Source organism: Astyanax mexicanus, chromosome 11 (assembly GCF_023375975.1).
Source record: "Astyanax mexicanus isolate ESR-SI-001 chromosome 11, AstMex3_surface, whole genome shotgun sequence".
Classification (NCBI taxonomy): domain Eukaryota; kingdom Metazoa; phylum Chordata; class Actinopteri; order Characiformes; family Acestrorhamphidae; genus Astyanax; species Astyanax mexicanus.
In genome coordinates, this window is record NC_064418.1 from 22,698,830 (window position 1) to 22,723,724 (window position 24,895).

General features: G+C 40.2%; 1 protein-coding gene across 3 annotated transcripts in view; it reads left to right on the plus strand.

Annotated features, from left to right (window-relative positions):
- Positions 1-16,852, plus strand: part of il1rl1 (interleukin 1 receptor-like 1) — a 36,421-nt gene extending 19,569 nt beyond the window's left edge. For 2 of the 3 annotated variants that reach the window (XM_022685774.2, XM_022685776.2), the window contains exons 6-11: positions 511-579; positions 659-782; positions 1,789-1,952; positions 13,497-13,634; positions 14,617-14,769; positions 15,085-16,852. In XM_022685774.2, coding sequence (XP_022541495.2) covers positions 511-579; positions 659-782; positions 1,789-1,952; positions 13,497-13,634; positions 14,617-14,769; positions 15,085-15,479 — 1,043 coding nt within the window. In that variant the 3' untranslated portion in view covers positions 15,480-16,852. The remainder of the gene's footprint in view (positions 1-510; positions 580-658; positions 783-1,788; positions 1,953-13,496; positions 13,635-14,616; positions 14,770-15,084) is intronic. The other variant, XM_022685775.2, reaches the window with a different exon arrangement.
- Positions 16,853-24,895: the final 8,043 nt, after the last annotated feature.

Sequence of the window (24,895 nt, forward strand, 5' to 3'; positions counted from 1 at the left end):
AATGTACTCAAAATGTATATTATTTTATTTATTTTTTTTTCATTTAAATTGTTTTTGATGTGTAAATATTACGTATGTGACTCTGTCCTACTTTTTTGGCTGATCTGTGTCAGGTCCTGTAAAATTTTATTCTTTACACAAATTACATATAATTCCAAATAACCACGCCTAACAGATGGTGTCAGGTGAGAACCCAGTCAGAATTAAGTGAGGTTTACTCATTTACATTGCATTGCTCAAACTCACTGCACTTAATTCTTCACCAACACAGGAATGACACTCTCAGGCCCCACACCACCAGTAGCCAATGAACTTAGTTGTGGGTGTGTCCATGGCAGATTATACTTGTGTGGGGACATTTTAACACAGATGAGTTTCAGGGTGTGAAACACTATGCTTTAGCGTTTAGATACAAAACTGATCTGTGTCATACCAGCATCTCTTTATAAAATAAAACCAACAGCCAATCAGAATCATTTAGACTGTACTTCAATGTTACCCTGTTTACAGATCCTGGGATAAGCTCCATTCCGAAGATTTTACATCCCAGCAACAACTCAGTGAAATTCATAGACCTGGGTAAGAATATGAGTCTAAATCAAGTAAAATAAATGTAAATATATGAACAGAACATTAAGGCTGATTCCTCTGGTTTCAGGTTCTGAGGTGGTTCTGCAGTGCTCCGTGTTCTTTGGCATTAATATAAAGCAATATTGCTTTGTTGACTGGCTCAGGAACAACGCTGAGCTGATCGAAGAGACGGGATACACCATTCACAACTGGTAAAACCGTCAGCTCCTAATTGTTTTGTGTTGTGTTTATTATTCTCAGGTTGAGTGTGGGCGGTCTAACAGCATCACTTTCCAAGAGGGTCTGGGTTTGGATCGTTTTGTGGGTCCGTTAGGGGATTGTGCAACTTTAGTTGATGGGTTCACATTTAGTCTCTGCCTACCAAAACAGATATTTCCATTTTTGGATTTTCAGTGTAATCCTTCATTTCAACAGATTAGCTGTCCTCCAAAATTTCCTGTTTCCTGAATGGACCAACAGAAATGCTCCAAAATGATCTGGTTTAAGTGGGTTTACATTGTTTTGCTGTCATTTATTTAAGTTTTCATCCCATTTTCTCCTCAGTTTGGAAGGACAGATAGCCCACCAATTCACTAGGACTCCCCCTATAAATAGTAATGCTCTTTTCCAATCAATGCTGCTGTTATTTTAAACTGATAAAGCGAGCAGCTTTAATTCCCAACTGCTTTCACTGACTAATATCACTGACTGTGCAATATTTTTTTGTGAGAAAATTTTGTGACTGGGCTTGTTGCACAGGTGCTGCATCCTATCATGGTACCATGCTTAAATTCACTGAGGACCTGAGAGGGACCCCTTCTGTCACTAATGTTTGTAGGAGCAGTGTGCATGCCTCAGAGTTCAGTGATTTGTATGGATGAGCAGATAATTTTGGCAATATAGTGTATATCCAGTATATCTATTTAATCCTGGTCACATAGCCAGAAATCAAAAGGAACACTTATCCCAGACTCCCAGGCTGAGAGGTTTCCCAGGTTTCTAATGGTTATTAGTATTTGTGCTGTCATGACTGGTTAATATCATTACATTAAATATCCTAATGCTTTTAAAAGTGTACCATAACTGATACGGTTAGAGTTTCTATCAGAAACAATGAACCTAGTTTCCATTAGAAAGCAAAACCACCAGGTTTTAATATTTGATAATTTCATCATAATTCTGATTTAATAGCTTTGGTGCTGCTGTTTTTTTTTTCAGGAACGAACGTGATACATTTTACTCTTCTCTGACAATCAGTAAGGTTTCGGAGGCGGACCTGCAGTCTGAGTTCCAATGCAAAGCCTATAACCTGAATAAGTGGGTGAATGTGATCATCACTCTCAAAACCACGGGTACTTGTCCAATTTTGCTCTCTCTACTAGGTAAAACTTACTTAAAGGTGTACTCCCACTAAAATCCACTTTTTCTTGTTGTTTGTCAAATACTATGGGTCTCTCTGAGTTGTATATGGATGCTGCACATGAAGCTGTTCCTCAACCTCAATTGTCTGCAGTAGCAAGTAAAAGAAAATATTCAGAAAAAACAAAAATTCAGGAAAAGCACTGTGTCTACATCAACTTGTGAATTAGTATCATGGTCTCGTCCACCTTGGCTCCTGACCGCTCACAGGCAGAGCTGAAGCCAGGCCTGTCTCGTCAGGTTGGAGCTAGCAGTGTTTGGAACAGCACTGCAGTTTGTTCTTTTGTATTTTGTGCTGTAGTGGATTAACCAGAGGATTTCTTCATTGCTTGGACACAAACACACACTACCCCCACTTTACGGCCTATAAGGAAACTTCGAACCCAGAACACTCTAAAAAACCTTGGAGTAATCTTTTTTTTCAAACAACCTTAAATTTCAAAATGACATTTACTGACTATTTCTTCACTCAGCCTCGCCCGAGAGCCCTAAATGCGAGTTTAGGGTAAAATTCTGTTTACATTCCTCCAAGTCATAAACCTCGGAGTTAATGTAAACATTTGGAACATTTGCAACACATTTGCAACATTTGCATCACTAGGACGGGACTGCGGACTTAAGAGAGTGTCAAAACTTAATTAATGCCTTGGAAATTGTTAATTCACCAAATATATTATACCAATTTAGGGGTTTGTGCTTTCTGCAACCACTTAGAAATAAGATTCATGAAGTTAAAATGAATGCTCTTAGCTTGGAAATTACATTCCCAACACCAACTTCACCAACTTCCCCCACGGTCGTAAATTCCGACGACAGCCGCTTATCTAAACACAGCAGAGGGGAGGAATTTCTCACTAAGAAGATTTTGCTTAAAATACATATATATTGACTATATAAAAAAGGTGTTTTATAGAATGTTTACTAAATAATGGTATATGTGTCTGGTATATGGTATATGTGTTTGGATGTGTCCTGATTGAATTCTCCTACACATTCAAGTCTGAATCAACAAGGTTTAATTAGCATTTGATAATATAGCTTTATTTGGTTATCAGTGGTTTAATCATGTATTTTCTTTTAAGTGATTTAATTGGGTTTAAATAATATCATGACTCTTGATCTCTTTCTGACAGAGTACCATCCATCATTGTATTTCTAAGATTATCTTGAGTATTACAAAACTGTTTGTGGGCAATATATATATATTACATTTATTGTGATTCAATTGTAAGATTGTGTTTCCTGAATTTATCCTCACAAACTGATATGCTGAAAAATGTATTTTGATCCACTGTTTAGTTGAGTTTTCTTTTGGTTGGGTCTATTAGACAAATAGACCACTAGCTGATGCATGCTGACCATGTGAGGGGGGGGTTTATGGCCCTTTGTGAATCCCCACCAAAGTTTGAAATTGCTCCTAGACCAATCAAAACACAGACATTTGGGCCACAGGGCCAATCATAGCTCAGGGGCCAAACAGGCCACAGGGACTAATAGTTTAAACTGGGCAGACACAGTTCAGTTTTTCCAGTTTTAGAGTTTCCAGTTGAGTTTTGGGAGTTCAGGTCAGAGCAGTTAGAGAAGGAGTTGGAGAAGATGAGTTGAGGAAAACAGTTAGAGGAGAAAGGACAGAGGTTAGGGAGCCAGAGATGGAGAAAGGATAGACCGTTAGTTTAGTCATCTTAAGTTAGTTTTCTTAGACTAGTGCATTTAATCTTCAAGTATATTAATATTAGCTATCCTAGTTAAAATATCTAAGGTTATTTTACAATCTACGAAGCCAAGCATTATTCCATCTAAGTTTAGCTAAAGTACAGCTGAAAAGGAGATCCGCCAGATCCAACCCAGAAACCTGCGGTCCGGAGGCCACCAGCAAGCCAGCTGAGAGCGAAGGGATTTCCCTGTGGGTTCTCATGGGGCTCCGTGCTGACACAGGAAGTCAACCCACCCTGCAGGCAGGCTCACGTGATCCTTTTTCGGGGTGAAGCATCAGACGACCAACCCAGGCGGACGTCACCAAGGCCCACTTCAACAACTCAGAGTAAGGCAGAGCTGGGTTTAATCTTTCGGCAGATGGTGTTCTGTTGGTCATGGTCTGGGTCAGGTCTTTAATAGAGCGTCTTTAGTATAGATGACTCATTTTGAGTGGCTTGGTTGGAAATAAGAATTGGTTTCGTAGACTTAAAATGCCTTAGACCCTTATTTAGAAATACTCACTTAATAGTTATATTAATCTTTATTCCTTTCATATCAGCATTATAACGTGTTTGTTCTTTTATTTCTCATTTATCATTCTACACTATGATTTGATAGCTAATGGCTACATTTATGACTTTTTAATGAATTATTTACTCATATCTGTGTGATTTAATAAATACTTTTATTTTACAAAACCTGTCATTTCAGTGTGTTTTTCTGGATAACTTGGTTATGAAAATTTCTGTCACCTGTAGAAACCACACCCTGAGATGTCTTGTGTTATTAATTAATTTGATTAATTAATTTATTAATTAATCTAATTAAATTAATTTAATAACTGGCGCCCAATTAAAAAAATATTTCAACATCTCAATTAGCACCAGGTATTAAACCACTGAGCCCGCTACATAATTGGCGCCCAACGTGGGGCAGGATTATATTCTTATTGGTTCTCCGCCGCGAGACCAGAATATATACACATTTCATAACCAGTTCCAGAAAATAGCGCTGTAAGTTGCAGAATAAAGTGTATTTTGTTGTTATTATTAAATGCGTTAGCTGCTGGCTAGCTGGCCTAGCTGGAGTTAACTGCATAAACCCAGCGTGTTAGAAACACACGCACATGTTCTACACGTGTTTTTTGTTTACAATTCAGGACTGGCCAGTCCCCTGTGTGTGTGCGTGTCACGCGCACGCTCCCCTATGTGTCTAAATAACGTGTACAGTTGTGTGTGTGTGTGGTATGCGAGCGCTCTTGAAAATATTACGCTTATTTGTAAAATAAGCTTGGTTGACACACCGCCGTGTGTGGGTAACCTTAAACCCGGGTGTATATACGTGTATATACGTGTGTACTTACATAAAGTTCGAACTGTTTCCGGTAAAATAGACATATTTTGCCAGTGTTGATCTGATAAGGCCTTCGCGCAGCTCTGAGCCGCGGATTTCCGGCTCACTGACTCCGCGCTCCAGTTAAAACTGCCGGTTTTTGCGCGAAATCCGTAAAATCCTGCAGTACTGGACACTTCCACGTGCGTAAAAGAGTAGCTAACTTTTACGTAACACCACCCTGAGTGGCAGGAAGTCTATTGTGTGCGTGATTAAACTAACCACGCCAGGATGTAAATCCTCTTTGCTCATCTTGTGAAGTGTGTTGCTGCTGTGTTAAACTTTAGGACAGCCGAGTCCTTCTCCTCTGCTATTCACAGTCGACTGAGTCAGTCAAATCTGCTGACCAGGTCCCAGACCCAAGGGGCGGTCCTTAACGTGGCATCATCAGTGGGCGTGACCACTCCCACCAGTCGGCCTCTGCCACCATCTGGTGGACAGCCTGACTATTTACACTCAAACTCAAAGGGTGTTTTACTACCCCTCACCACTAGGGGGGGTACACTGCCACATCGCCATCTGGTGTTTGATTTGGTTAACTGCATACAGTGCAGAAAGGTGCATTTCATTTGTTTGACCACCAGAGGGAGCCACTTAGCCATATAGCTGTGTCGCCACCTGGTGTTGTACTTGTGTAATTGCTATCATCCTGTAGAGTGCATTTAGAGTTTCTGTCGCCAGAGGGTGCCAATTTCAAACAAACTTTTTGTTAAGTTAATAAAGGGAATTTGCATTGTGGTGGGGTTAAATGGTTTGTAAATAAGTAAACAAATAACTGCATTCATTTAATCGGTTAATATTAAATAGTTAAATTTAAGTTTCAGGTCTGCTCTCTCAAACATTACTCTTTATGTTACATTGAACCAAGCTAAATAGCTATCTCCATTGAGTAACTAATCACAACATAAAATAATTAACTGGTCATTTTAATCAATTTGATTAAGTAAAGTTAATTAAATTTTTGTTAATTAATTATTTTCAATTTAATTCAACCATCTTCAAATAAATTAAGCTTAATTATTGATCGATTAAGATCAATTATTAATAACTGATTGAAATTAATTAATTAATTAACCATTAAAAAAAAAAAAAAAAAAAAAAAAAAAAAAAAAAAAAATCTATCCAGTTATCAGTTACTCAACCATATACCCAGCACACCTGTGCTTAATACATAGTTAAATTCTCCCATCCTGTACATAGTTAATAACTCTACCCATATTTAGATTTAGACATTGTGTATAGTGCCCTACAGTTATTAAACTGTTCACTAGCATCACTGACAACAAATCTAACTATTCTTTTAAAATTAATCTACTAATTGTAACCTTAGGTCGCCCACTTTTAACAGATTTTCTTCTTAGAAAAGGCACAATGCTAATTGACTCGAACATAAAATAAACTTGTTTGTCATCAAAATTGTTTGATTCCACGTGCTTTACGTAAATCAAAATGTGTGCCACCGAAAAAGCTCTTTTAGAGCTTACAGCTGGTTTACCCCCAGGACTTACTGTCCCAGTCCAACAAACGGACAGTGGGGGTCTCCATGCACTAATTGCCAAAAGCCTCAATGAGTGTGTATCTAAAATCCTTGAGGGCAAGCAACAAGTGGATCCGATTTCTCTAATACTGTGGAAACAACTGCTGTTGTCACAGGATCAACTTGCTGCTTCCTCCAAAACCATTCAAAATCTCCAAGCAGAGATTGTGACTTTAAATGATAGAGTTGCAGACCTAGAGAACAAAACTGTACAGTCTGAAATGAACCAAAGAGACCTCAAAACCGAAGTGCAGCTGCTTCAAAAGGAAGCCAACATAGCTACCCAACTTGCAGCTCAGTCACAGGAAAAACTAAAACATGCTATTGCAAAACAGGTTGAGCTACAAACTGAATTAGTACATGCTAACAATGCAGTCAAATTAACTCGAGACCAAACAGAGTTAACATTTGAGCTGATGATGGAGGGAGACTCCCCCATCAATCCAGCTGGTAAATCAGGAACCCCTGGGGTTCCGGATCCTAAGCAACAACCATCCACAAATACATTCCCTCTAGCCTCCCTTAAAGGTGCTGAAGCACCAGTAGAACCAAGGTTCACTCAGCGTTCCCAGCCACATGGGACCTCTGTGCAACCTCAAGCACCCTCTGATAGAGATTTGGACAAAATTGCGCGTAACATCCCACGCTTTGAACCAGAACCGGACGGTTCTAATGATGTCCACCAGTATCTTCGCGACATTGACTTCTTCTTACGCCGTTTCCCCAAGGCCACGGTAAATGATAAAATCTACCTCATTAAGGTGTCCTCTAGTCGGGAAGTTGGACGTTTCATTGAGCGCCAACCACCCCAGGTTAAGAGAGATTATCCTGCTCTTTGCAAGGCTTTGGAGAATGAGTTCTCCAACCACCTTGTTCAAACCGGCCTTGCTGCAGCTCTTGCAATTAAGCAGAGACGCCAGGAAACACCCCTACAGTACTATCACCGCCTCAGGCTAGCTTATTTCGGCTATAGAAATGAGCCTGGAATGGAGGAAGAGGAAGTTTTCAAAACATTGTTCGTGAGAAACCTCCATCCCTCCACCAGTCGCTCTTTTGGAGTCGCAGCCTGCCCTCGTACGCTAACAAGCTGGCAGCTGCGTGATTTGGCTCTTAGAGGATTTGCTAAGTTCCAACAAAAAATTAATAAAAAATCAGAGTCAAATGACATCCTGATAATTAATGAGCAGTCCTCCCACGTCAAGCAAAAAGGGGCACACAAGGCTCCAATGCCACCTAAGACCCAGTTAAACCACAAAAACCAGAGAGTGTTCCACTCTTGGCGTCGCTCGTCCCTACATTGGGCCAAGCAAAGTGACCAAAAGCCCTCCTATCGAAGGAAAGGTAGGATAAAGCGCAGTTGGAATGGCAAACACTCACAGCACCATGTTCGAGCACAGAGCTCCAGCAAACTTCAATCTCCGCTCAGGAGAAAGAGCCCAAAGCACCACAAACATTGGTGTCCACCTAAAGGGCACAAGCATGAGACATATCCAACTAACCTGAGCACTAAAGACGGCAGTCTGCTCAGACAATTTCGTGACGAAATACGCAAGCAGGACAATGCTGAATCTGAATTCTTGCCAATTGTCCATGCTCCAGATCAACCTGCTTGGGGGGGTGCGAAATCCATCCACTCCAATGCAGCCTTGGTTGTACAGCCAGACGCTGAAGACAACCACACTGAGGAAGCTCCTTCCCTCAGCCTGGAGGATCCACCACCTAAACAATTCTTGGGTTTCTTAACCAAGAAAGGTCCAACACCAAAATTCTACCTAGCCACCTGGCTGGAAGATGTGTTCGGGTATGAAGCTCTTTTGGACACGGGGTCAGACATTTCTTTAATGTCAAATTCACTTTTTGACCAGGTGAGGGCGACAGCCCGCCGAAACAACAAAAAGATACCTCTGAAAAAGTGTGCTCTTCACCTTCAACCATATTCGCACACTGGTATCACTCTGCATTCTGCAGCCCTGGTGCACGTTGCCATCGGTCCAATGAGCCTCACCCATCCAATTCACATTTCTCCATTGGAGAACGTCCCATTGCTCTTTGGCAAAGACCTCCTTGACCGGTTCAAACCATTGATTGACTTTCAGCATCGTAGAATCTGGGCACAGGTTTGCGAACCCCTGCCCTGTCCTAAGGCACAGGATAGAGTTCAATGCTATCATGTTGCTAGCAACATTGAGCCACACAAGCTCATTGAACCTTCAAATTCCACGGGAATCAATGAGAAGCTCACTGTCAGGGTTCTGAAACCACCATCCTCAGAATCCCCTACCATGATTCTAAAACAAAACACCTGTTCATGGGCATTGACTCCCTCTACGGCTGTAGATGAGTACAACCCAAAAGCTGGAAAGTCATTCACTCTTAACACAACGGTCAACGGTGAAATCTTTGTTCCATGGGCTGACAAGTCAGCTGTTCACAGAACACCTGCAGGTTCCTTGCCACGGACTAACTGTGATCCTCTGTTCGTGCACCAAAAGGATTGTTCTCTTCTTGTTCCTGCACCAGTGGTTCCAGACAAACACAGTCCCTTGGATACTTATGAAGGTAAAAACATTCCCACCATCTACACAGATGGATGTGCTTTTCGGAATGCTCAAATCAAATGGAAAGTTGACATGACAATTGGTGCATGTGACAACACTTCTTTCAGAACACTGGCATTTCACCTTGATCCACTTGCCACTTACTGTGCGTCTTTCAGGATGCTCAAGGGCCTGTTTGTTTATGCCCCAGATACACACGCTTCATCTTCATTCGTGGTGCCTCAGAGCCATGGGGGGGAGAGCCTAGCCCAGGCCCTCGATCACCCATGGGTGGACCACAAAATGATGGGGAAAACACACCGAGCATTCCCACAATCGACATATCTGCCACTTGTTGGAAAAAGGCTAGTGTGTTTTCAGCCCCAATCTTCAGAAGATCTGTGTGGTGTATGGCCAATTCCACAAATGGATTGGGTTGAAAGACTCATGAAATTTGTTCGAAGGAACAAACATCTCATCACTGTGGCAGGTGCATTTGCCAGATGGGGGGGACGTCCCCCAGACCCTATTGAAATGGCTCAGGCCACAACTTTTTTGCTGAACCACACTTTCTCAGGTGTTGGTATATCTCACCGTTCTAGCGGTGAACTGCGGAAACACCCAAAACTGGGAAAAAGCACGCTTGGATACCAACCATTGTGCTACACTGCTGACAAGCTACTGGTGAGGTCCCAGCACAGCACTGGCAAAACAATTCGCGAGCTCAGGTCTCATTGGTTTGGTCCTCATGCAGGGGCAGACAAACTGCCTCGCATCTGGAACCAAATCCCGCATCGTCAGTGTTTTATTAAACTGATTCTCAAACAAGTTCACTGTAACCCAATTAAACTATGCAAAAGCCCCATGGGACAAGTCGGGACCAATAATGCCCTAGGTTAAATCATAATACTGGGCCAAATACTTAGACACACTGAGTGTTCATTGTCCACCATTTTCTGGCCTGACGCAATTGTTAAATTGAGAACGTACCACACATTCACTGTCTGGAACTCACCTATCCAAGTAGCATAACTCACAACAAATTGGATATTTTGTTAAACCTAGTGTTTGAATCACCATTTCAAACCATTAGCATAGCAGTATAATAAATACATGGAGAAGGGGGGGTGCCAATTTTTTTTTTTCTCTTCTCTTCAGGTGCCCAAAACATATTTTGTTTCCCTTCTGACTACGTTTGTTCCGCTATATTGTTCTCAATTGTTGACTAAGTAGTGGCTAATTATTGAAGCATACCTTATGGGTAGGTTGTCTTGATAAAGTTATAAAGGAACAAATAGCTAGCAAACTATTTGTGACCCTTTCATATGCTTGTTGCCACCCTATCACATTAAATTAACTATTTTATTCAGAACCAAAAGCCAATAGCTACAACAAAAAAAAAAAACTGATCATCAGAGAAATTGTATATCCATTAGACCAAAAACTCTGTCAGCGACCTTGCAGTAGATTGTCTTAAGAAAGCATGACCAACAAGACACCAATTGCATGAAAGATGTACCCTAACGTGCTCTGTCTACAGAAATCCACGTTGACATCGACCGATGACCCAACGTCCAGTGGCCCATCGATCGATGGGGGGGGAATGTAGTGGATTAACCAGAGGATTTCTTCATTGCTTGGACACAAACACACACTACCCCCACTTTACGGCCTATAAGGAAACTTCGAACCCAGAACACTCTAAAAAACCTTGGAGTAATCTTTTTTTTCAAACAACCTTAAATTTCAAAATGACATTTACTGACTATTTCTTCACTCAGCCTCGCCCGAGAGCCCTAAATGCGAGTTTAGGGTAAAATTCTGTTTACATTCCTCCAAGTCATAAACCTCGGAGTTAATGTAAACATTTGGAACATTTGCAACACATTTGCAACATTTGCATCACTAGGACGGGACTGCGGACTTAAGAGAGTGTCAAAACTTAATTAATGCCTTGGAAATTGTTAATTCACCAAATATATTATACCAATTTAGGGGTTTGTGCTTTCTGCAACCACTTAGAAATAAGATTCATGAAGTTAAAATGAATGCTCTTAGCTTGGAAATTACATTCCCAACACCAACTTCACCAACTTCCCCCACGGTCGTAAATTCCGACGACAGCCGCTTATCTAAACACAGCAGAGGGGAGGAATTTCTCACTAAGAAGATTTTGCTTAAAATACATATATATTGACTATATAAAAAAGGTGTTTTATAGAATGTTTACTAAATAATGGTATATGTGTCTGGTATATGGTATATGTGTTTGGATGTGTCCTGATTGAATTCTCCTACACATTCAAGTCTGAATCAACAAGGTTTAATTAGCATTTGATAATATAGCTTTATTTGGTTATCAGTGGTTTAATCATGTATTTTCTTTTAAGTGATTTAATTGGGTTTAAATAATATCATGACTCTTGATCTCTTTCTGACAGAGTACCATCCATCATTGTATTTCTAAGATTATCTTGAGTATTACAAAACTGTTTGTGGGCAATATATATATATTACATTTATTGTGATTCAATTGTAAGATTGTGTTTCCTGAATTTATCCTCACAAACTGATATGCTGAAAAATGTATTTTGATCCACTGTTTAGTTGAGTTTTCTTTTGGTTGGGTCTATTAGACAAATAGACCACTAGCTGATGCATGCTGACCATGTGAGGGGGGGGTTTATGGCCCTTTGTGAATCCCCACCAAAGTTTGAAATTGCTCCTAGACCAATCAAAACACAGACATTTGGGCCACAGGGCCAATCATAGCTCAGGGGCCAAACAGGCCACAGGGACTAATAGTTTAAACTGGGCAGACACAGTTCAGTTTTTCCAGTTTTAGAGTTTCCAGTTGAGTTTTGGGAGTTCAGGTCAGAGCAGTTAGAGAAGGAGTTGGAGAAGATGAGTTGAGGAAAACAGTTAGAGGAGAAAGGACAGAGGTTAGGGAGCCAGAGATGGAGAAAGGATAGACCGTTAGTTTAGTCATCTTAAGTTAGTTTTCTTAGACTAGTGCATTTAATCTTCAAGTATATTAATATTAGCTATCCTAGTTAAAATATCTAAGGTTATTTTACAATCTACGAAGCCAAGCATTATTCCATCTAAGTTTAGCTAAAGTACAGCTGAAAAGGAGATCCGCCAGATCCAACCCAGAAACCTGCGGTCCGGAGGCCACCAGCAAGCCAGCTGAGAGCGAAGGGATTTCCCTGTGGGTTCTCATGGGGCTCCGTGCTGACACAGGAAGTCAACCCACCCTGCAGGCAGGCTCACGTGATCCTTTTTCGGGGTGAAGCATCAGACGACCAACCCAGGCGGACGTCACCAAGGCCCACTTCAACAACTCAGAGTAAGGCAGAGCTGGGTTTAATCTTTCGGCAGATGGTGTTCTGTTGGTCATGGTCTGGGTCAGGTCTTTAATAGAGCGTCTTTAGTATAGATGACTCATTTTGAGTGGCTTGGTTGGAAATAAGAATTGGTTTCGTAGACTTAAAATGCCTTAGACCCTTATTTAGAAATACTCACTTAATAGTTATATTAATCTTTATTCCTTTCATATCAGCATTATAACGTGTTTGTTCTTTTATTTCTCATTTATCATTCTACACTATGATTTGATAGCTAATGGCTACATTTATGACTTTTTAATGAATTATTTACTCATATCTGTGTGATTTAATAAATACTTTTATTTTACAAAACCTGTCATTTCAGTGTGTTTTTCTGGATAACTTGGTTATGAAAATTTCTGTCACCTGTAGAAACCACACCCTGAGATGTCTTGTGTTATTAATTAATTTGATTAATTAATTTATTAATTAATCTAATTAAATTAATTTAATAACTGGCGCCCAATTAAAAAAATATTTCAACATCTCAATTAGCACCAGGTATTAAACCACTGAGCCCGCTACAGTGCAAATAACACATCAGTGTTTTAAGCTTTGCCCAGTAATTCAGAGATATAGAAACAAATGGCTGGAATTTGTTTATGGAACACCAGCAGCGAAGTACAATTGAGATAGGCAGGTGTATTTTTAGGACAGTTCTGTTTACACTAGTTAAAAGTAAAAATCCACCCCAATGTTCCAAGTGCCTGGCGGCTCTGTTGTGGCTCAGCCAACCCCGGGTCTTTGGTGGATTTCGTGTTTTACAGAGACCCTAAGACTAGGTCAGTGGCTGAACTGCACTTAGCAGGGCATTACACATCTCATAAAATAAACATATAACTACACATTTTAAAATGAATTTAAAAATGATGGAATAAGAACAAAAAAAAAACACTTATAATGATGAATAGAAACAATTATTAAACAGTAATTTTTATGATTTCCATTATTTTTCAGAATCAGATCTCCTGCTGGTTGTGACGTATCTTTGCACGTTTCTGATTGTGCTCCTGGTTGCTGGTACAATAAAATGGTTTGCTGTGGATCTGGCCTTGCTTTTCAGAGGCTTGTGTTTCAAACTGAAGAAAACAGAAGGTAAAAAATGTATGATCTGTGTAATTGTCCATATCATTAAAACCATATCAAAAAATGAGACGGAAAAATACATTTAAATTAAAATAAAATCAAGTATTTAATCGGGAGAGCTAAAATAAGTAACTTCACATACAAAACAAAACAAATTTAATGGTAAAAGCATAAAACAACAAGAATGAAGACATATTTTAAAAGATTTAAAATAGAGTTTCAGCTAGTGTCAAATATATCTTTCCTTGATCATATAATTCTATTCTGTGTAAGAATTAGCCTGCTTGACACATAGTTTTAAATGAAAATGTAAGATTGTGTGCTCATTTCTAAGAAACACGTGTACTGGAAATGTCATTAGTTTGTCTTTGAAAAGGTTTATGCATTAATACTAAGTATTAATGAGGTCAGTGAGTGATTGAGACTGTGTGAGTTAAATTCAGTGATTTCTTTTCGTGTCACACTGAAGACACGTTAATATTTACATCCTACTCTGTAAATAGGGGGCGGGGTCAGTCAGCGGTAGCTGTGGGTAAGCGCAGTTGATTCGCAGTGTGTTCCTGGAGCGGTGTGGGTGTGCTCTGACTGTGAGAGACTGCACTGTGAGTGATGTGGGCGGGGCTCACGGCAGCCCCCGCTGCTCGCTGAGGACAGTAACTAAAGAGCTTGTGTACATCTTAAAATCTCCAATAACTCCACAAAAACTCGCTAGATTTGTCGCTAGTCACTTTTTTTTTTACAAAAAAAGTCGCAAGAGGGTCTGAAAAGTCGTTAAATATAGCGACAAAGTCGCTAAGTTGGCAACACTGCTCTTGTGGCAAAACCCAGTATCTGATCAGATCACTAATCATTTACATATCTGCCTAAAACAGAACTGCATGCAGAGAATTGCAGCAACCCAGGCTGATTGATTGTAGAGAATGAGACACAATAATTTAGGAAAAACTAAGATTGAAGGGCCTGAAATGCCATCTGTGTTGATTTCATTTAGATGGAAAGGTATACGATGCATATGTGATCTACCAGAAGGACAATGTGGATGAGAAAACAGCTAATTTTATCAACAGAGTTCTCCCAGCTGTCCTGGAGAACAGCTGTGGCTTTAAACTCTACATTCACTGCAGAGACGACCTGCCTGGGGAAGGTAAAGCATACATTACTGACACAATATTTATCACATAAAAGTGCAATTATTTGAAACTTTCCACTGTAGAAAAAGTTCAGCATTTTTTAAAAATAAAGTTTAAATTGGTATTAGTGCATGTGTAACTTTTTCTATACTCTTCCTTTATTCATGCAATCCTCTCAATTGTTTACTCCCTAATTCTACTCCCTGTAGTCACTAAAGTAAAAAAGTGGGCCAGATTTGTTTCTCATTATATCTTTATATTTTCTAATTAAATTTAAGAGTTAGATTTCTGGAATGGTTAATAAAACAGACTTCCACTTCTGTCACCAGACTGTATGGAGCAGGTAGAAAGGGTAATGAAGCTCTGCCGGAGACTCATAGTTGTGCTAACTCCAGGGATCAGCCAAGGACAGCAGCTTCCAACTCCACACGGTTATGACTGGCAGGTGGGATTGTATCAGGTTCTGGTTCAGCAAGAAATGAGCATGATTCTGATCCAGCTCGGGAAAATGAAGGACTACTCCCACCTGCCACTAGCGCTGCAGCATCACCTGCAGAAGACCCCGCCATTAAAGTGGAGCGAGAGAAGTCCGCATGCCACTTCTGCTAGCTCCCGATTCTGGAAGCAGGTCCGTTACATGATGCCGGCAGTTCCAGCTCTGCTGTGTCCAAATTTTTGTTCCGCTAAGATTCGTTCATATGAACTTTCTGAGACATGCTGCTAATCCATTAGCATAACCACAATCCTTTTGGTTTTCCTCAATATCCCCATTGTGTTTTTGTTAGAAAAAAGATGTGTTTACAATACAGTGTTTATGTATTATTATTTTTTTTTGTCTTTTAAATTTTACCCCATTTACCCCTGAACAATGAATCCACAGGATAAGCCCACGTCACCTCCCATACATGTAAGTAAGACTCCACCTCTTTGTTAACCGGCACCATCAATGCTCAGAGGAAACCGCCAGATCCTCAGCTCTGATACATGAGGGGAGAGCGCTACCTGCTGTACCCACCCAGAGAGAAACAGCATGACATACTGTACTCTCCACCCTCCGGCTGCTTGTAGAAACAATATACAGGAATCAGAAGAGTTTTGTGCAAAAAAAGATTTTGTTAATGATTATTTTTCACAAGCGCATAAAACATGGAACCGTGGTGAACCTTTCCAGAAGTGATTAGCTGACCCAAATTATTCCAAAAGGGCATGGACAACTCATCCAGCAGGTCTAAAAAAAAACCCAGAAAACATGTAAAGAACTGCAGGTCTCACTTGCCTGACAAGATAGAAGGGGAACATTTTGGAAGGTGTGTGTCCTGTTATATAGCATAAAACTATTTCAGAAAAAAAAAAATCTGAAAAAGAACATCATCCTTAAAGTCATGGTGGTGATATTGGGATGGTGTGGGCTGCTTGCTGTAATTAATGAAACCATGAATTTAGCTCTCTACCAGAAAATCCTGAAGGAGAAAGTCCAGCCATTAATTTGTGACCTTCAGCTCAGACGTACTGCAGTAGGACAATGATCCGAAGCACACCAAAATAAAAGGAAGGTTTTGGAAAGACCTAGTCAGAGTTTGAATATGATGCTGTTGCATGTTTCTTATCGCTGTCTTATTTTAATAGTCATGTAAACAGCATACTCTGATTTCTTAGATCATAGTAAGGCGTAAAATGTGCTCATATTTCTTAGCTGAGAAAGTTAGATTTGTTGAAGCTGACTCAGATAATTTGGATAAGCAGCTGAAGCTGTAGTGGATCAAAATTGAAATGGTCAAAACTGAGCAGCTGAAGAGTAGAGAAACAAAGCCTGGTCTGATGATATAGTTATCTTATTTTATATTATATAAATGCTGTCTTTTAATTATCAATCTATATTCTATGCACTGGCCCGTCCACACTGTAACTGAAGGCCCCCCTTTATGTACAGTAAATTTAAATGAAGGTTACTTGATTGATATAAACTAATCCTCTGTTAGAAATGTCTAGTGTTTCTAATGAAGTGCTTAGTGAGTGTGTGGTACAAAAGGAATATGAATATTACATATCTTTATCTGCTCTGTAGAAAGCTGCCTGCATTAAAGCATCCTGATCTCCCTTTATTGTTTTAAAGTACTTTTACCATTTAAAGTATTTTTACCATTTTCCTGCAAATAATTAATCTTATTTAAAAAATCATTAAATAATATACAATGCCATGCCAAATGTAATTGGATAGGACATTGGGAATTAGGTCCGATAGTGGGTGCAGGTGATGGTAGTTGTAAGGTTTAAATAGGCTTGTTCACGATGCGGCTGCGCCTCGCCTTGCTGGTCAGCGAGAGCAGGCGTGTGCTGTTGGGGAAAGGGGGGCAAGCGGAGGAGTCAAGTCAGACACTCTTCACCTGCAGCCACGTGAACAATAGTGGAACAATAGCAGTGATTGGGCTGTTTACAGGATGAAATTGAGTGTTATTAAATTTAGATAAAAAAAAAAAACTTGTTATAATGTTCACAAAAAAAACTCTCATGTTACAGATGTATTGTGTAGCACTAAACAAAAATTGGGAATAAATTGGGCATAATTAAAAAATCTGCTCTTCAGACACAGAAAAGTTAGACACTGAATATGAATCACGCATAACTTTAGAATCAGCTTTAGAACATTGTTTTGTTATTGCAGACAAGCTTAGTTCTTGCAAATAAATACAACATAGTGCTCATTTACACAGCTTTAATTGTTTAGCGCATTTCACAACAGAAAATAATAGAAGGAAAGAAAAGTAGATCTCAGTATAATAGTTATGTAGTGCCTTTAAAGACAATTAAGAAGAGCAGTTCAGAACGCTTCAGAAAACAGTAAAAATGTATAGCAGTTGAGCTTTATTATGATATAAAATGCTTTAAGGTGTTTTAAAGGCGATATACACTACCGTTCAAAAGTTTGGGGTCACGTTGAAACGTCCTTATTTTTGAAGGAAAAGCACTGTACTTTTCAATGAAGATAACTTTAAACTAGTCCTAACTTTAAGCAAATACACTCTGTACATTGCTAATGTGGTAAATGACTATTCTAGCTGCAAATGTCTGGTTTTGGTGCAATATCTACATAGGTGTATAGAGGCCCATTTCCAGCAACTATCACTCCAGTGTTCTAATGGTACAATGTGTTTGCTCATTGGCTCAGAAGGCTAATTGATGATTAGAAAACCCTTGTGCAATCATGTTCACACACCTGAAAACAGTCTAGCTCATTACAGAAGCTACAAAACTGACCTTCCTTTGAGCAGATTGAGTTTCTGGAGCATCACATTTGTGGGGTCAATTAAACGCTCAAAATGGCCAGAAAAAGAGAACTTTCATCTGAAACTCGACAGTCTATTCTTGTTCTTAGAAATGAAGGCTATTCCATGTGAGAAATTGCTAAGAAATTGAAGATTTCCTACAACGGTGTGTACTACTCCCTTCAGAGGACAGCACAAACAGGCTCTAACCAGAGTCTCTAGTTTGAGAAACAGATGCCTCACAGGTCCCCAACTGGCATCTTCATTAAATAGTACCCGCAAAACACCAGTGTCAACATCTACAGTAAAGAGGCGGCTGCGGGATTTTGGGCTTCAGGGCAGAGTGGCAAAGAAAAAGCCATATCTGAGACTGGCTAATAAAAGAAAAAGATTAAGATGGGCAAAAGAACACAGACATTGGACAGAGGAAGACTGGAAAAAAGTGTTGTGGACGGATGAATCCAAGTTTGAGGTGTTTGGATCACAAAGAAGAACGTTTGTGAGACGCAGAACAAATGAAAAGATGCTGGAAGAATGCCTGACGCCATCTGTTAAGCATGGTGGAGGTAATGTGATGGTCTGGGGTTGCTTTGGTGCTGGTAAGGTGGGAGATTTGTACAGGGTAAAAGGGATTCTGAATAAGGAAGGCTATCACTCCATTTTGCAACGCCATGCCATACCCAGTGGACAGCGCCTGATCGGAGCCAATTTCGTCCTACAACAGGACAATGACCTTAAACACACCTCCAAATTGTGCAAGAACTATTTACAGCAGAAGCAGGCAGCTGGTATTCTATTGGTAATGGAGTGGCCAGCGCAGTCACCAGATCTGAGCCCCATTGAGATGTTGTGGGAGCAGCTTGACCGTATGGTACGCCAGAAGTGCCCATCCAACCAATCCAACTTGTGGGGGCTGCTTCTAGAAGCGTGGGGTGCAATTTCTCCAGCTTACCTCAACAAATTAACAGCTAGAATGCCAAAGGTGTGCAATGCTGTAATTGCTGCAAATGGAGGATTCTTTGATGAAAGCAAAGTTTGATGTAAAAACAATGTTATTTCAAATACAAATCATTATTTCTAACCTTGTCAATGTCTTGACTCTATTTTCTATTCATTTCACAACGTATAGTGGTGAATAAGTTTGACTTTTCATGGAAAACACAAAATTGTTTGAGTGACCCCAAACTTTTGAACGGTAGTGGATATTTTACAATAAAAAAAAGAGTCAAACTCGATAGGTGTCAGTGGCTCTTCTAACCAATGGGGATTAAGCTCTGTCGTCATCAGGGCGTCTCTAGGCTCACTCAGTTGGGGGAGAGCAGCTGTAGCGCTGTTACACTCGCAAGATTATAACGCCGGATGTCATCGTCACGTGGTAAAGGGGCAGACACAAGTCGGACAAAAAAACTAACCCACAAGCACTGTACCAAGCCAGGCCTCAATCAGACTGTGCAGCGCCGGGTCAAACACGCCTAATGTGGGTGCAGGTGAATTATGGGAGTTGGAGTGAGAGCTGATAGTGGGTGCAGGTGAATTATGGGAGTTGGAGTGAGAGCTGATAGTGGGTGCAGGTGAATTATGGGAGTTGTAGTGAGGTCTGATAGTGGGTGCAGGTGAATTATGGGAGTTGTAGTGAGGGCTGATAGTGGGTGCAGGTGAATTGTGGGAGTTGGAGTGAGAGCTGATAGTGGGTGCAGGTGAATTATGGGAGTTGGAGTGAGGGTGCAGATGCATGGGACGTTCCATTACTGAAGTTGTGTTTTGGGTATTTAACAGTAATAGGCTAATATTAAGTGAGTAGTGCAGTACAGTGGGGGGTAATGATGGTGACCGGTGGTGTCTGGCTCGAACTGCCTTTGTGAACAGCGACTAGCAACTATGGCAGAAATCATATCCACAGTCAATTCAGGAGACCCTGCCCATATATCTCACAGGTCAGTATGGTGTTCTTTACCTTCCATGGAATTTGGCAAAAGACTATTTCTAGTGTCTGTCCCATTAAATTTGGCATGTCAGTGTATTAAAATTGTTTCCATGTGCCACTTTTAAAATAGTTTGCTACAAATTAAGTTTTCTTATCTTTTTTTTATTTATATTAATGTTATGGGATGTGGGTCTGCACTGCTAAGTAAGTTACATACTTATTAATCACATGAATAAATTGTCATTGAATAAGAAAGTGACTGAACTCTTGATTCTTCTATATAAATAACTGTGTGTTGTAATCAATGGCTGAGTCTGCGGACTGTTTCTAAATATACCAATAATTTAGTTAAACACCCTTACCAGAGTTTATACTTTATCAGAATTAAACTGTTCAACTCCAACTAAAAACCGCTGCTTATTACGTGATTACGTGAGTTTAAACAGCAAATCAATCAAATCAGATGAAATAAACCCACTGTTCACTCTGGTTCAGTTCAAAATGAAATTAAAATAAAAACAGTGATTAAAGAAACTACATGTACATTAAGTTACTCAGCATTTATTTACATTGTTATCAGTGAGGACTGAGCAGTGTGTAGTTTAATGTAGAAACAGCACAATGTGTGAATGAGTAAAGAACCTGACGCCTTTTTTCTCCTCCAGAATGCCGCTCAGTAAGCTGTGCTTCTGTTAGCGGTGCTAAAGATCAGTAAAGACGATTGAGAGAGTCTAAAAAAACAATGAGCAGCCTACAGTGCAGGAAGAAATTCAACAACACTACTACTCAGAGACTGACGTGACAACACAGCCACTGTGAAAATGGTCTATAAATTCTCTGATCTGTATATAATTTTTTTGCAGCCATGTGGGCAGCCAAAACATTAAGTACACACAAAAACTCACCAGTCAGGCCTATTATTGTGAATTAGTTTCACATTGAAATGCAGCCTTTAAAAAGGTTTTTTATTTAGATATGACACAATATCTGTCTCATTTGCAGTCACAATTCCATGATAGTTAGCTAACTATTGGGTTGCGCTCTCATGCTAAAATAAACTGCTTTTTTGATAAATGTGTTGTACCTCATTTTTAGTGAAGTTATATAACTTAATTTTGGGAGATCAATCCACGCCCTTACTCCTCCCACTCTCCGACCTCAAGGGCGTAGGAGCGGGCTTGATATTGGGGGGGACACATTTGCCAATAGGAACCCAAGCCCACCCAATAGTTTCCTAGAACAACATTTGTGGAAATTACTTTTAATTAAAAGTAAATTATTATTATAAGGTGATTTTACAACCTAAACATGTTACTCCACGTTACAGTTACTGTTGTTAGAAAAATTATGCAAGCAATGTCTGAGTTATCACCTAATATTTAAAATAATATAACAGATTATTATTATTATTATTATTATTATTATTATTATTATTATTATTATTATTATTATGTATTGGCATGTCAATTCTGTTGTATATTTACATTTTCTCCTGCACTTTTATTTTTTTCTACTGAGAGCTCTTCTTAAGATGGTGTCCTTTTATGTAAAAGAATGTAACTTTACGTTTCATAGAGACTTTTATAAACGTCAGGATATGTGGTCTTACTGTGAAATACAAATGAACAGAAGTCACGTTACAGCAGTGTTTCTCAACCCTGTTCTTACATATTCTACTGCATATTAAAACTGTTCTGCATATTCTAGAGCTTCCTCTGGTGGATATACATGATTAATTTAGGCTCCATAGGGGGCTAAAGGTTTTTAACAGGTAAACTCAGTAAATGACTGTTTATTAGCTGATCAGGTGGAAAACACTAGTTTAGGGCAGTGATCGGGGTTAAGTAACTGCTTTAAACTACCAACTTAAAGTACTGTACGAAATTCTGGCGATCATCTACATCCAGCTTCTAGATAACTAGTTAGTTAAATCAATTTTCGTTCATTATAGCTCACAGTAAGTCATGTAATCCTAAATGAATAAACAGTTTGAAAATTAAAGTGATTAGCTGATCAGGTACAGGGAAACATTGCATATATATTTTATTTTTTTCCTTTAATCCTGACTCCCAATCTAGCTAATTCCAAAGATAAGCTAACTCACTAACACAGCTGCAGTTTATTAATCACAGTGGGTTTAAACTGTGTGCTGATTCAGAGACGTGTATTTTTAACCAGCTATCAGAAACATATCATCACAGTTGAAGTGGTTAGCCTATCGTTACCTTTCTTTTAGTAAAATCTCCGTATATCCAGATCTGTTTTAAAATCAGCTGAAGCTGCTGCGTCCCGATCCCGCTGCTAAATCTCACAGCGAGGGGGCGGGGCTTCCCCAACAGCAAACTGCCTCTGCTCCGCGCGCCGCAAAACGAGCAAGCTGATTGGCTGTTTCTACTGAGAGGCGTGACTTAATACCTGAACCGGCTCCGTGATTGGTCCGGTCTGTCTCCTCATTAATAGTACAGCTGACCTGAGCGAACTGATATCATTTTTGGGGGGGACAAATCCACCTGTTTCTAATATTGGGTGGGACATGTCCCACCCATCCCCCCCGGTTCCTACGCCTATGTCCGACCTATATAAACTGTCACTTTCTCTCTACTTGCGTGTTAAACAACGCATGTGGTGTTGGCTCCCGATGGTCCTCCACCTGTATGTCTCCTGCGACCAACTGTTCTCGTCCACCCCAGCTCCTCCACCTGCAGCTGCAGAGGCTCCGTCCACAGCTCCCCCTTCTGCCGCTCTTTCTCTCTTGGGCGATCCTCCTCGTCCTTCTCTCTCTCTTCGTCCCGCTTCCAGTGTAAGTATTCAATCCTTGCTTCTTCTCTCTCTTCCCTTTTCTTCTCTCCTTGTCCCCTCGTAATCCTGGCTCCGCCCCATGCCATCCCATCTTCCCAATCTTTCTCTCTCTTCCCTCCCCTACACCAGTTTGTCCATCCTCCCTTCCCCAGTCTGTCAATTTTCTCTCTCTGATCTTTGTCCTCTGAATCATCATCGACCTGCTTCACTTCCCCGGGTCAAGTTGGACCGCCATGGGCACCCTGTCTACCTTTCTCAGTCGCACCTGCTATGCATCGCGGAGCGGCGGCTTTCTCTTTGGGGCCTTTAAACTACACCACGCACATCATTCCACAAGTCGTTCAACACCATATTCCACTTCAACCTATTCTGATTCCCGGGACCTCATCCTCTATGCTGTTATTCCAGTACAGTCCATACTTGAATAGACTGGCAGCACCTCAAAACACCTCACTTAATTCATTCCTTACCTTTCTTTTCTTAGACCTCCACACCGCCTTCATCATCTTGCCAGCATTTGTTGTTACCCTCAACTGCTACTCCAATCTCCTCACCCTTTCCAACCACCACCTATTTTCTGGTAATCAGACGTTAACAAGCCTACTTCGCTTCTCATATTCTGTCTTACTGTATTCCATGCCCTGCGCAGGTTACATCTCTCTCTTCACTTAGCAACACCTTAAAACCATTTCCTCCGGCTCCTTCAGTTCCCGTTGCCTGGATTTAACCCCCTCTACTTATGTAAATCCGCTCTCACGATTGTCTGACAGATCTCCATCCTATATTAATTAACCTTATCCTCAAATCATACACATTAATTCACCCGCTCGAATCAGCACAGCTTCCGGCTCGCCCAAGGACTTCCTGATCACACATCCCAAATTCCCGAACACTCGAGATCCCAAGCCTACCACAGCCACAGGCCTACTCACAAATCTTGTTGCCGTACTCGAACTTCTGATTAAACTTTTTGGGGCTTCGGCATCAGCTTCACACTTTTCCAGCAAAGCTGCCCCGAACTCCTGCCCAATCATCTGAGTTGCCCCCCCCCCCCCCCTTTCTCTTTCCTTTCTCTTTTGGTCAAGGGCATGGGGAAATACTAAGTGGAGTTATATAACTTAGTTTTGGGAGACTGATCCACGCCCTTACTCCGCCCACTCTCCGACCTATATAAACCGTCCCTTCCTCTCTACCTGCATGTCGAACAACCTCGCACCCACCTCCTCCCCATATTCCTCCTTCATTTGTTTTCTCCTTTTCTCTTTGTGTGAAGGGGCTTCAGCTTCACGCAAAGCTGCCCAAAACTCCCGCCCAATTATCTGAGTTGGCCCCCTTCTCTTTTTCTTCTCTTTCAGTCAAGGGTGTGGGGAAATACTAGCAAAATGGTAAGTAGCATATTGATACAGGACCATATTTAGAGACATGGTATTTGGTTTCCATTTCTAAACATGAATCACAGACCAAAGTTTGGGCAAATTTAATGCAAAATTTCAGTGAGGGAGTAACTGGTGTTAGTTGTTTGACGCATGCAAAACCGGGTCCGGGCAGCTGTTATTTCTGATACTTTCTTTAACTGTATAGTTAAAGAAAAAATAAATGTGTTTTTTTTTTCTTACATAAATTCTTTGTTAGCTTAAAAAATTATACAAATGGTCAAAGACCACACCACCACCCCATAGACGTGGGGAATCACCCAAACAGGTTTGTTATAATGGTAAACTAATTACATTTCTAAAATGTCTCATACACCCTGTAATACTAAATTGGCAAAGCGTAAAATGCACAGTTTATATAGCAACTGTTTTAAGGACAAAAAACTTCTAGTTGATGTTTGTATTTATTTGTAATTCATTTCCCAGTCTATCTAGATTACAGAAAGATAAACTGCTAGTTAGATAAGGCCTATGAGAATAAATGTGTTCTGGCTCTGATTTTTTTATTTATTCATTCATTCATTCATGGGAAGCATTCTAAATTGACACTTGAGTATGTAGATGTTAATGCTATCTCTGAAAGTGTATTTAAATCTTTTATTTCTTAATTATAATTAGTTTAAACACCTATCAGTCTATCTAGAATCCAGAAAACGGAAGTTAAGCTTGAGCAGCGAACTCACAGAAATGTTGACACATGCACACAACTGCTTGTGTAACA